At 45.5% G+C, this 13,103-nt stretch overlaps 1 protein-coding gene across 1 annotated transcript in view; it reads left to right on the top strand.

The window, feature by feature from the left end:
* The window catches only part of LOC110498379 (frizzled-3), a 42,609-nt gene that overhangs the window by 21,284 nt on the left and 8,222 nt on the right, over positions 1-13,103 (top strand). Inside the window, exons 3-6 of the mRNA XM_036955028.1 lie at positions 6,031-6,227; positions 6,760-7,225; positions 7,366-7,665; positions 8,147-8,398. Of these exons, the coding sequence (XP_036810923.1) occupies positions 6,031-6,227; positions 6,760-7,225; positions 7,366-7,665; positions 8,147-8,398 (1,215 nt within the window). The remainder of the gene's footprint in view (positions 1-6,030; positions 6,228-6,759; positions 7,226-7,365; positions 7,666-8,146; positions 8,399-13,103) is intronic.

The raw sequence follows: 13,103 nt of genomic DNA, 5'->3' as shown, positions 1-13,103 counted from the left end.
TCTCATTTATAGCAGCGACCTGGGGAAAAGTTACAAGGGAGGGAGGATGAATGAGCCAATTGGCAGCTGGGGATGATTAGGTGGCCTTGATGGTATGAGGGCGGTTTTTTATTTATTTAACCTTTATTTAACCAGGTAGGCTAGTTGAGAACAAGTTCTCATTTACAATTGCGACCTGGCCAAGATTATGCAAAGCAGTTCTACACATACCACAACACAGAGTTACACATGGAGTAAAACAAACATACAGTCAATGATACAGTATAAACAAGTCTATATACAATGTGAGCAAATGAGGTGAGATAAGGGAGGTAAAGGCAAAAAAAAGGCCATGGTGGCGAAGTAAATACAACATAGCAAGTAAAACACTGGAATGGTAGATTTGCAGTGGAAGAATGAGCAAAGTAGAAATAAAAATAATGGGGTGCAAAGGAGCAAAATAAATAAATAAAATAAATACAGTAGGGAAAGAGGTAGTTGTTTGGGCTAAATTATACATGGGCTATGTACAGGTGCAGTAATCTGTGAGCTGCTCTGACAGCTGGTGCTTAAAGCTAGTGATGGAGATAAGTGTTTCCAGTTTCAGAGATTTTTTGTAGTTCGTTCCAGTCATTGGCAGCAGAGAAGTGGAAGGAGAGGCGGCCAAAGAAAGAACTGGTTTTGGGGGTGACCAGAGAGATATACCTGCTGGAGCGCGTGCTACAGGTGGGTGATGCTATGGTAACCAGTGAGCTGAGATAAGGGGGGACTTTACCTAGCAGGGTCTTGTAGATGACATGGAGCCAGTGGGTTTGGCGACGAGTATGAAGCGAGGGCCAGCCAACGAGAGCGTACAGGTCGCAATGGTGGGTAGAGGTTTAACGTTCCCCTGCACAGGGCCATGTCCCAAAACACTGACCTGGATAATTTTTTTAGACCATAGGAAAGAATACCGCCCACTTGCCTTCCAACACACTTCCAGCAGCATCTGGTCCAGGACAAACCCTGCTTAGCTTCAGAAGCAAGCCAGCAGTGGGATGCAGGGTGGTATGCTGTTGGCCTAATATTGACTGTGTGTGTGTGCTCAGTCATTTGAGGCTGTTGTGTTGGTGTGTGGGGGTGTGCTGTTACTGTCTTAAAAAACATGGAATCTTATGCGTTGCTGCACCCATTTGCGGGTAGAACTTCTTTTCTCGTGCACAGATCTGGAAAGCATCAATCGGGAATGATCAAAACAGATTCCTAACAAGGCAGGTAGGCCAACACACACACACAGAGAGAGTGGGGTGGGCCATACTCTAAGTGCAGCTTTTTATTCCTCTGCATTTGTCTTGATTCATTACCGTCAAATTATGTCTGAGCGCTGCTCATCGCTCACTCGCCTGAATAACCATCTTCCTTTAGGCAACAGTAAAAGGACACTCTAAAATGTGCAGTTTTGCACAAAACACAATGCCACAGATGTCTCAAGTTTTGAAGGAGCATGTAATTGACATGCTGACTGCAGGAATGTCCACCGGAGTTGTTTCCAGAGTATTGAATGTTCATTTCTCTACCATAAGCCTCTTCCAACGTCGTTTTAGAAAATTTGGCAGTTCGTCCAACCGACCTCACAACTATGTAACACAACATGTAACCACGCCAGCCCAGAGCTTCCACGTCCATTTTCTTTACCTGCGGGATCGTTTGTCGGGGGGGGGGGGGGCTAGCTGCCTGCCTGCCAAGTGGGTAGGCCTATGCCCTCCCAGGTCCACCCATGGCTGCACCCCTACCCAGTCGTGAAATCCATAGATTAGGGCCTAAATCATTTATTTCAATTGACTGACAGCAGACACATCGATGGCTCTGAACAAACTTTATTTGACTCTTTGCAAACTGGAATCCATATATCCGGAGGCTGCATTCACTGCATTCATTCAAACAAGACTCCCTAAATTGTATCAGCATATCGATTGCGCAACCAGGGTTGGACAAACCTTGCATCATTGCTATTCTAACTTCAGCGACGCATATAAGGCCCTGCCCCGCTCTCCTTTTGGAAAAGCTGACCACGACTCCATTTCGTTGATCCCTGCCTACAGACAGAAACTAAAACAAGAAGCTCCCGCGCTGAGGTCTGTTCAACGCTGGTCCGACCAATCTGATTCCACACTCCAAGACTGCTTCCATCACGTGGACTGGGATATGTTTCGTATTGCGTCAGACAACAACATTGACGAATACGCTGATTCGGTGAGCGAGTTCATTAGAACGTGCGTTGAAGATGTCGTTCCCATAGCAACGATTAAAACATTCCCAAACCAGAAACCGTGGATTGATGGCAGCATTCGCGTGAAACTGAAAGCGCGAACCACTGCTTTTAATCAGGGCAAGGTGACAGGAAACATGACCGAATACAAACAGTGTAACTATTCCCTCCGCAAGGCAATCAAACAAGCTAAGCGTCAGTATAGAGACAAAGTAGAATCTCAATTCAACGGCTCAGACACAATAGGTATGTATATACTGTACTCTATATCATCTACTGCATCTTTATGTAATACATGTATCACTAGCCACTTTAACTATGCCACTTTGTTTACATACTCATCTCATATGTATATACTGCACTCAATACCATCTACTGTATCTTGCCTATGCCGCTCTGTACCATCACTCATTCATATATCTTTATGTACATATTATTTATCCCCTTACACTTGTGTCTATAAGGTAGTAGTTTTGGAATTGTTAGCTAGATTACTTGTTGGTTATTACTGCATTGTCGGAACTAGAAGCACAAGCATTTCGCTACACTCGCATTAACATCTGCTAACCATGTGTGTGACAAATAAAATTTGATTTGATTTGATTTTATTTCCTTATATGAACTGTAACTCAGTAGAATCTTAGAAATGTTTGCATGTTGCGGTTATATTTGTGTTCAGTATATTTGGATAACTATTCAGCAGTCTTATGGTTTGGGGGTAGAAGGTGTTCAGGGTCCTGTTGGTTCCAGACTTGGTGCATCGGTACCGCTTGTCATGCGGTTGCAGAAAGAACAGTCTATGACTTGGGTGGCTGTAGTCTTTGACAATATTTAGGGCCTTCCTCTGATACCGCCTGGTATAGAGGTCCTGGATGGCAGGGAGCTCAGCCCCAGTGATGGACTGGGCCGTACGCACTACCCTCTGTAGCGCCTTACAGTTGGATGCCATGCAGTTGCCCTACCAAGCGGTGATGCGGCCAGTCCAGATGCTCTATGGTGCAGCTGTAAAACTTTTTGAGGATCTGAGGGTCATGATAGGTCCTTAGTGATATGCTTGGTTGGTATTCAGATTGTCAGATCTTCATACCGACCATGTGCCATACCAGGATAATCGGTAATACCAGCACTGAACACAAGGGGTGCTGTTTTCAAACCTCACTGATACTCTGTAATCCAAAGGTTAGCAATGCTAACAAGTACATGTAAAATCCCATAGAGAATGCTAATTAAATGCTAAGAGCACAGATTTTGTACAGTTTCTGACCTAAAGTATTCAAGTATTTTATACAGTTAACTTAACAGTTATACGATATCTAGCTGGCAAACATTTAGTTGTAAATTGCATACTGCAAATGTCTTTAAATCACCTGGCCCATGCTGCACAACAGTGAGTGCCTCTCATTGTTAATAATAATGTGACAGGTGAGATGAAGAACGCAATGTTCTTTATATCCTAACGTATTGCACAAGTTGACTGCAGGTATTTACTTAAAAGTAGCTACGAATATTCAAATGTATTTAAAAACTTCAAAGAAATTGTTCAGTTTTCCAAATACCCAGGTATACGGTCTATACCCTCACCACTATAGTCCCGTTGATGTGAATAGGGGTGTGCACAAATGGGGGTGTGCTCAGCCCTCCGTTTCCTGTAGTCTACGATCAGCTACTTTGTCTTGCTAACGTTGAGCGAGTGATTGTTGTTCTGGCACCACACTGCCAGGTCTCTGACCTCCTCCCTATAGGCTGTCTCATCGTTGTCGGTGATCAGGCCTACCACTGTTGTGTTGTCAGCAAACTTAATGATGGTGTTGGAGTCATGCTCAGTCGTGGGTGAACAGGGAGGACAGGAGGGGACTAAGCACGCACCACTGAGGGGTCCCCGTGTTCAGGACCTGTACGGCGGATGTGTTGTTACCTACCCTTACCACCTGGGGGCAACCCGTCAGGGAGTCCAGGATCCATTTGCAGAGGGAGGTATTCAGTCCCAGCGTCCTTAGCTTATTGATGAGCTCCGTGGGCACTATGGTGTTGAACGCTGAGCTGTAGTCAATGAATAGCATTCTCACATAGGTGTTCCTTTTGTTCAAGTGGAAAAGGGCAGTGTGAAGTGCAATAGAGAGTGCATCATCTGTGGATCTGATGGGGCAGTATGTGTATTGGAGTGTGTCCAGGGTGTCTGGGATGATGGTGTTGATGTGAGCCATGAACAGCCTTTCAAAGCACTTCATAATTACAGATGTGAGTGCTACGGGGCGAAAGTCATTTAGACAGGTTACCTTGGCGTTCTTAGGCACAGAGACAATGGTGGTCTGTTTGAATCATGTAGGTATTATAGACTGGGTTAGGGAGAGGTTGAAAATGTCAGTGAAGACACTTGCCAGCTGGAGACACACACTCACAGTATACACACGCCTGCTACTATTGTACAAATTACACATGGACGTACACACAGGTTGATTTGACTGGCCCTCTGTGTATCTATGATGGTGTTAGATGTATGAGCTGTTCATATGAGGTGACATTTAGACAGTGTAAAGCCCTTACACAGGTTGCCTGTCTGCTAGTCAAACACAGGGAAATCCCATCTCTGTCTGCCTCTGTCTCTCACGATTCTATTTCTCTGCTGGGGATTATATTGTGTGTGTGTGTGTGTGTGTGTGTGTGTGTGTGTGTGTGTGTGTGTGTGTGTGAGAGAGAGATTTCTGTTTTCTGTGAGCCCTTACATGCCTAAGAAAGAGCACTAATCATTTTTCACAGCATTAAAGTGATAGACAGGGCAAATTAGTGGGATTGTGTGTGTGTGCATACAGAGTGTGTTTTTTGACACAAGGGCTCAGTACACAGATTGCTAGGGCTTGTAGAGAAAATGCATTCAGACAAAAGCACTGATGTAGCCAGTAGCTATCTACCCAGCTGCTAGAGCAGGGATGGGTTCTCTCCATCTTTCTAACCCTGAAGAATCTGCTGTTTCTTCTTCTTCAAACCAGCATCTGATTTAGATCTGGGAAACCAGGTGTGTTTACCAGTAGAGCAGACACTCGGGCCCCAAAGGACCAGAGTTTCCATCCCTGCTCAATAGCATAAATGTTTATCTTGTTGCTCTCTGTGCGTGATGTGATGTTGTGGCTGACCAAAGGCGCGATATTCACTGTGTGTGTCCTGACTGTTCTCTGATGTGAGGGCTGCCTGTGAATATTTCATAGCCTGGAGTAAATATTTATGGTGCTTCTGACGACAACTATATCCCCCTCTCTCTATCGCCCTCTCTCCCTCTCTATATCATTCTCTCACCCTCTCTCTATCTCCTTCTCTCTATCCCCCTCCCCCTCTCTCTATCCCCCTCCCTATCCCCTTCTCTCTATCCGTCATCTCCCTCTCTCTATCTCCCTCTCGGTCTCTCTATCCCCCTCTCTCTATCCCCCTCCATATCCCCCTCCCTATCCCCCTCTCTCTATCTCCCCTCTCTATCCCCCTCTCTCTATTCCCCTCGCTATCCCCTTCTCTCTATCCCCCCTCTCCCTCTCTCTATCCCCCTCCCTATCCCCCTCTCTCTATCCCCCTCTCCCCTCCCTATCCCCCTCCCTATCCCCATCTCTCTATCGCCCTCTCTCTATCCCTCTCTCTATCCTCCTCTCTATCTCTCTCTATCCCCCCACTCTCTATCTCTCCCTCTCTCTATCCCCCTCTATTTCCCTCTCTCTCTATCTCCCGCTATCTCTATCCCCCTCTATATCTCCTTCTCTTTCTCTGTCCCTCCCACCTCTCCCACGTTGTTTCCCTCCCTCTCTCCTTTCCTCCTTCAGCCCTTCCACCCCATGGTGAACCTGCAGTGTTCGGAGGACCTGAGGATGTTTCTGTGTGCCCTCTACGCTCCAGTCTGTATGGAGTATGGCCGCGTGTCCATGCCCTGCCGAGCCCTGTGCCACCGCGCCAAGAGAGACTGCCACAAACTCATGGAGATGTTTGGGGTGGCCTGGCCAGACGAGACAGAGTGTAGCAGGTATGTATGGGACTGTTTCTGTGTTGGCTTTACACAACACTGTGTCCTGAACTTACCCTGAGCCTACTTTAACCTGAACTTACCCTGAGCCTACTTTAACCTGAACTTACGCCTGAGCCTACTTTAACCTGAACTTACGCCTGAGCCTACTTTAACCTGAATTTACCATGAGCCTACTTTAACCTGAACTTATCATGAGACTACTTTAACCTGAACTTACCCTGAGCCTACTTTACCTGAACTTAGCCTGAGCTTACTTTAACCTGAACTTAGCCTGAGCTTACTTTAACCTGAATTTAGCCTGAGATTACTTTAACCTGAATTTAGCCTGAGATTACTTTAACCTGAACTTACTCTTAAATTGTTGGAGAAATCTTAAACTGTCCATAGCCCAGTATCACCATCATCACAACCCTAATCTGATTTCCATGTAGAGCCTGAACCTTGAACACAAACATCACAATCCCTCTTTCAACCTAAACTCAACCTTAACTATTTTTATAATCTCTCTCTCTCCCGCTCCCGCCCCCAGGTTCCCAGACTGTGACGAGTCCTACCCCCGTGCGGTGGACCTCCAGACCAGTGCAAATCCCACCGATATCTCTCCCATGTCTGTCCAGAGGGATTTCGGCTTCTGGTGCCCCCGCAAGCTCAAAATGGAACCCGACCTGGGCTACTCATTCCTGGGCGTGAGGGAGTGCTCGCCCCCCTGCCCCAACATGTACTTCCAGCGCCCGGAACTCACCTTCGCCCGCTACTTCATCGGCGTGGTTTCCATCGTCTGTCTCTCGGCAACACTCTTCAGCTTCCTCACCTTCCTCATTGACGTCACGAGGTTCCGCTACCCGGAGCGGCCAATCATCTTCTACGCCGCTTGCTACATGATGGTGTCGCTTGTGTTCTTCCTGGGCTTCCTATTGGAGGACAGGGTGGCTTGCAACGCAGCGAGCCCCACCCAGTACCGGGCGGCCACCATCACACAGGGCTCCCACAACAAGGTGAGCCATCCCAGTCTGTTGTCTTAGTGATTTATTGATTAGCTGCTTTACTCTATGACATTCAGGGCCACTACTGTATATTAAAGAAGGTAGCAATGATAGGATGTAAGTGTGAGATATTTTCAATCTCCCACTCCCAGGCGTGCACGCTGTTGTTCATGGTGCTCTACTTCTTCACAATGGCGGGAAGCGTGTGGTGGGTCATCCTCACCATTACCTGGTTCCTGGCGGCCGTGCCCAAGTGGGGCAGTGAGGCCATCGAGAAGAAGGCCCTTCTCTTTCACACCTGTGCCTGGGGCCTGCCCGGCTGCCTCACCGTGGCCCTGCTGGCCCTCAACAAGATCGAGGGCGATGGCGTGAGTGGCGTGTGCTTCGTGGGCCTCTACGACGTCACGGCGCTGCGCTGGTTCCTGCTGGCGCCGCTATGCCTCAATGTGGCGGTGGGTGTTTTATGCTCTAGAAAGGAGAGTTGTTCTAAAGGCTTTTACACCTCTGTCTAATTACAGCAAATTAATTATCCATCTTGCATTGGGTAGTTTTTCCCCAACTCAGACCAACTGTCTGTGGCTGATTCTACGTGTTAAATCTGGACCAACTACGATGGAAAATGTCTTGCGGCAAACAACTGAGATTCTTTCAACAACCGTCCATAGATGGTTGGGTTGGCTGTTGGATAGATGTGTAGAAGCATTTAGAGTCTAACCTATGCATCCCTAACATACATGTGATGGCCCCTTGAATCAATACATTATCAATATCTGAAGATGGTCCCCTTGAATCAATACATTATCAATATCTGAATATGGTCCCCTTGAATCAATACATTATCAATATCTGAATATGTTTCCCTTGAATCAATACATAATCGATATCTGAAGATTGTTCTCTAACCTAGTCTAATCCCTATATATCTGCCTCTAGGTGGGTGTGGCTCTGCTTCTGACGGGGATCGTGGCGCTGAACCGTGTGCGTATGGAGATCCCTCTGGAGAAGGAAAACCAGGACAAGCTGGTGAAGTTTATGATCCGTATCGGGGTGTTCTCTGTGCTTTACCTGGTGCCCCTGCTTACGGTCATCTCCTGCTACCTGTATGAACACAGCTACAGGTCTGTCTGGGAGACCACCTGGGTCCAAGAGCGCTGCAGAGACTACCACATACCCTGTCCCTTCCAGGTAGGTGTACAGTTCCTTCAGAAAGTATTCATACCCCTGGATATATTCCACATTTTGTTGTGTTACAGCTTAAATTCAAAATGGATTATTATTATTTTTTTCAGCCATCAATATGCAATACCCCACAATGACAAAGTGAAAACATGTTTTTAGAAATGTTTGCAAATTTATTGAAAATGAAATACAGAAATATCTCATTTGCATAGGTATTCAGATCATTGAGTCAATACTTTGCACCTTTGGCAGCGATTATTATAATTTTTTTATTTAACCTTTAGTGTGTTAAATCGGAGGGCCTGTTGTCCGGACCTCTGGCAGGCTCTATGGGGGTGCCACAGGGTTCAATTCTCGGGCCGACTCTTTTCTCTGTATACATCAATGATGTCGCTTTTGCTGCGGGTGATTCCTAGATCCACCTCTACTCAGACGACACCATTCTGTATACATCTGGGCCTTCTTTGGACACTGTGTTAACAAACCTCCAAACGAGCTTCAATGACAGACAACACTCCTTCCGTGGCCTCCAACTGCTCTTAAACACTAGAAAAACTAAATGCATGCTCTTCAACCGATCGCTGCCCGCACAAGCCCTGCTGACTAGCATCACTACTCTGGATGGTTCTGACTGTGGACAACTACAAATACCTAGGTGTCTGGCTAAACTGTAAACTCTCCTTCCAGACTCATATTAAGCACCTCCAATCCAAAATTAAATCTAGAATCGGCTTCCTATTTTTCAACAAAGCCTCCTTCACTCACGCTGCCAAACATACCCTCGTAAAACTGACTATCCTACCGATCCTTGACTTCGGAGATGTCATTTAAAAATAGCCTCCAACACTCTACTCAGCAAACTGGATGCAGTCAATCACAGTGCCATCCATTTTGTCACCAAAGCCCCATATATTACCCACCACTGCGACCTGTATGCTCTCGTCGGTTGGCCCTCGCTACATATTTGTCTCCAGACCCACTGGCTCCAGGTCATCTATAAGTCTTTGCTCAGTAAAGCTCCGCCTTATTTCAGCTCACTGGTCACCATAACAACACCCACCCCTAACACGCGCTCCAGCAGGTATATCTCACTGGTCATCCCCAAAGCCAACACCTCATTTGGCCGCCTTTCCTTCCAGTTCTCTGCTGCCAATGATTGGAACGAATTGCAAAAATCGCTAAAGTTGGAGACTTATATCTCCCTCACTAACTTTAAGCATCAGCTATCTGAGCAGCTAACCGATCGCTGCAGCTGTGCACAGCCCATCTGTAAATAGCCCATCCAACTACCTACCTCATCCCCATAATGTTTTTATTTACTGTTTTTGTTGCTCTTTTGCACAACAGTATTTCTACTTGCACATCATCTGCACATCTATCACTCCAGTGTTAATTTGCTAAATTGTAATTACTTCGCTACTATGGCCTATTTATTGCCTTACCTCCTCACTCAATTTGCACACATTGTATATAGATCTTTCTATTGTTTTATTGATTGTACTTTTGTTTATCCCACATGTAACTCTGTGTTGTTTTTGTCGCACTGCTTTGATTTATCTTGGCCAGGTCGCAGTTGTAAATGAGAACTTGTTCTCAACTGGCCTACCTGGTTAAATAAAAATAAACTAGGCAAATTAGTTAAGAACAAATTCTTATTTACATTAACGGTCTACCCAAGGAACGGTGGGTTAACTGCCTTGTTCAGGTGCAGACAGCCCTTTTCAGGTCTTGCCATAGATTTTCAAGTAGATTTAAGTTAAAACTGTAACTCGGACACTCAGGAACATTCATTGTCTTCTTGGTAAGCAACTCCAGTGTAGATTTGGCCTTGTGTTTTAGGTTATTGTCCTGCTGAAAAGTGAATTAACCTTTCAGCGTCAGGTGTTCCATTCTGTTTCTTTTTTATCCTGAAAAACTCCCCAGTACTTAATGATTACAAGCATACCCATAACACTATGGAGAGTGGTCTTCCATAACGTGTTGTATTGGATATGCCCCAAACATAACACTTTGTATTCAGGACAAAAAGTGAATTGCCTTGCCACATTTTACATAGGTGCCCTTCTTTGCGAGACACTGGAAACCTCCCTGGTCTTTGTAGTTGAGTCTGTGTTTGAAATTCACTGCTCGACTGAGGAACCTTACAGATTATTGTATGCTTGGGGTACAGTGATGAGGTAGTCATCAAAAATCATGTTAAACACTATTATTGCTCACAGAGTGAGTCCATGCAATTTATTATGTGCCTTTTTACTCCTTAAGTTATTTAAGCTTGTCATAACAAAGGAGCTCAGAAAGTATTCAGACCCATTCACCTTTTCCACATTTGTTTATGTTACAGCCTTATTCTAAAATGGATTAAATAGTTTTTTCCACTCATCAATCCACACACAATACCTCATCATGACAAAGCAAAAAAAAAAAAAAAACTTAATTGTCAAATTTACATAAGTATTCAGACCCTTAACTCAGTACTTTGTTGAAGCACCTTTGGCAGTGATTACAACCTCAAGTCTTCTTGGATATGACACTATAAGCTTGGCACACCTGTATTTCGGGAGTTTCTCCCATTCTTCTCTTCAGATCCTCTCAAGATTTGTCAGGTTGGATGGGGAGCGTCGCTGCGCAGCTATTTTCAGTTCTCTCCAGAGATGTCCGATCGGGTTCAAGTCCGGGCTCTGAATGGGCCACTCAAGAACATTCAGAGACTTGTCCCAAAACCACTGGCTGTGTGCTTAAGGTCGTTGTCCTGTTGGAAGGTGAACCTTCGCCCCCAGGCTGATGTCCTGAGCGCTCTGGAGCAGGTTTTCATCAAGGGTCTCTCTGTACTTTTATCCATTCATCTTTCCCTCAATCCTGACTAGTCTCCCAGTCCCTGCTGCTGAAAAACATCCCCACAGCATGATGCTGCCATCACCATGCTTCACCGTAGGGATGGTGACAGGTGATGAGCGGTGCCTGGTTTCCTCCAGATGTGACGCTTGGCATTCAGGCCAAAAAGTGAATCTTGGTTTCATCAGACCAGAGAATTTTGTTTCTCATGGTCTGAGAGTCCTTTAGGTGTCTTTTGGCAAACTCCAAGCGGGCTGTCATTAGCCTTTTACTGAGGAGTGGCTTCTGTCTGGCCATTCAACCATAAAGGCCTGATTGGTGGAGTGCTGCAGAGATGGTTGTCCTTCTGTAAGCTTCTCCCATCTCCACAGAGGAACTCTGGAGCTCTGTCAGAGGGACCATCAGGTTGTTGGTCACCTCCCTGACCAAGGCCCTTCTCCCACGATTGCTCAGTTTGGCCAGGCAGCCAGCTCTAGGAAGAGTCTTGGTGGTTCCAAAATTCTTCCATTTAACAATGATGGAGGCCACTGTGTTCTTGTGGACCTTCAATGCTGCATAGATGTTTTGGTACCTTTCCCCAGATCTGTGCCTCGACACAATCCTGTCTCAGGGCTCTACGGACAGTTCCATCACCTCATGGCTTGGTTTTTGCTCTAACTGTGGGATGTTATAAAGACAGGTGTGTGCCTTTCCAACCATGTCCAATCAATTGAATTTACCACAGGGCCGTCACAACCTGAGCTCAATTTCGAGTCTCATAGTAAAGGGTCTGAATACTTGCAGTTGAAGTCAGAAGTTCACATACACCTTAGCCAACTACATTTAAACTCAGTTTTTCACAATTCCTGACATTTAATCCTAGTAAAAAATCCCTGTTTTAGGTCCGTTAGGATCACCACTTTATTTTCAGAATGTGAAATGTCAGAATAATAGTAGAGAGAATTATTTATTTCAGATTTTATTTCTTTCATCACATTCCCAGTGAGTCAGAAGTTTACATACACTCAATTAGTATTTGCTTGCATTGCCTTTAAATTGTTTAACTTGGGTCAAAGGTTTCAGGTAGCCTTCCACAAGCTTCCCACAATAAGTTTGGTGAATTTTGGCTCATTCCTCCCGACAGAGCTGGTGTAACTGAGTCAGGTTTGTAGGCCTCCTTGCTCGCAAGCCATTTTGCCACAACTTTGGAAGTATGCTTGGGGTCATTGTCCATTTGGAAGACCCATTTACTACCAAGCTTTAACTTCCTGACTGATGTCTTGAGACGTTGCTTCAATATATCCACATAATTTTCCCACCTCATGAAGCCATCTATTTTGTGAAGTGCACCAGTCCCTCTTGCAGCAAAGCACCCCCACAACATGTTGCTGCCACCCCCGTGCTTCATGGTTGGGATGGTGTTCTTCGGCTTGCAAGCCTCCCCCTTTCTCCTCCAAACATAACGATGGCCATTATGGCCAAACAGTTATATTTTGGTTTCATCAGACCAGAGGACCCTTTTTCCAAAAAGTACAATCTTTGTCCCCATGTGCAGTTGCAAACCGTAGTCTGGCTTTTTTATGGTGGTTTTGGAGCAGTGGCTTCTTCCTTGCTGAGTGGCCTTTCAGGTTATGTTGAGATAGGACTCGTTTTACTGTGGATATAGATCATTTTGTACCTGTTTCCTCCAGCATCTTCACAAGGTCCTTTGCTGTTGTACTGGGATTGATTTGCACTTTTCGCACCAAAATACTTTCATCTCCAGGAGACAGATCGTGTCTCCTTCCTGAGTGGTATGATGGCTGCGTGGTCCCATGGTGTTTATACTTGCATACTATTGTTTGTACAGATGAACGTGGTACCTTCAGGCGTTTGGAAATTTCTCCCAAGGATGAACCAG

Source organism: Oncorhynchus mykiss, chromosome 19 (genome assembly GCF_013265735.2).
Source record: "Oncorhynchus mykiss isolate Arlee chromosome 19, USDA_OmykA_1.1, whole genome shotgun sequence".
Lineage (NCBI taxonomy): Eukaryota > Metazoa > Chordata > Actinopteri > Salmoniformes > Salmonidae > Oncorhynchus > Oncorhynchus mykiss.
Note: the sequence above shows the minus strand (reverse complement) of the source record. Positions and strands in the feature narration are given on the sequence as shown.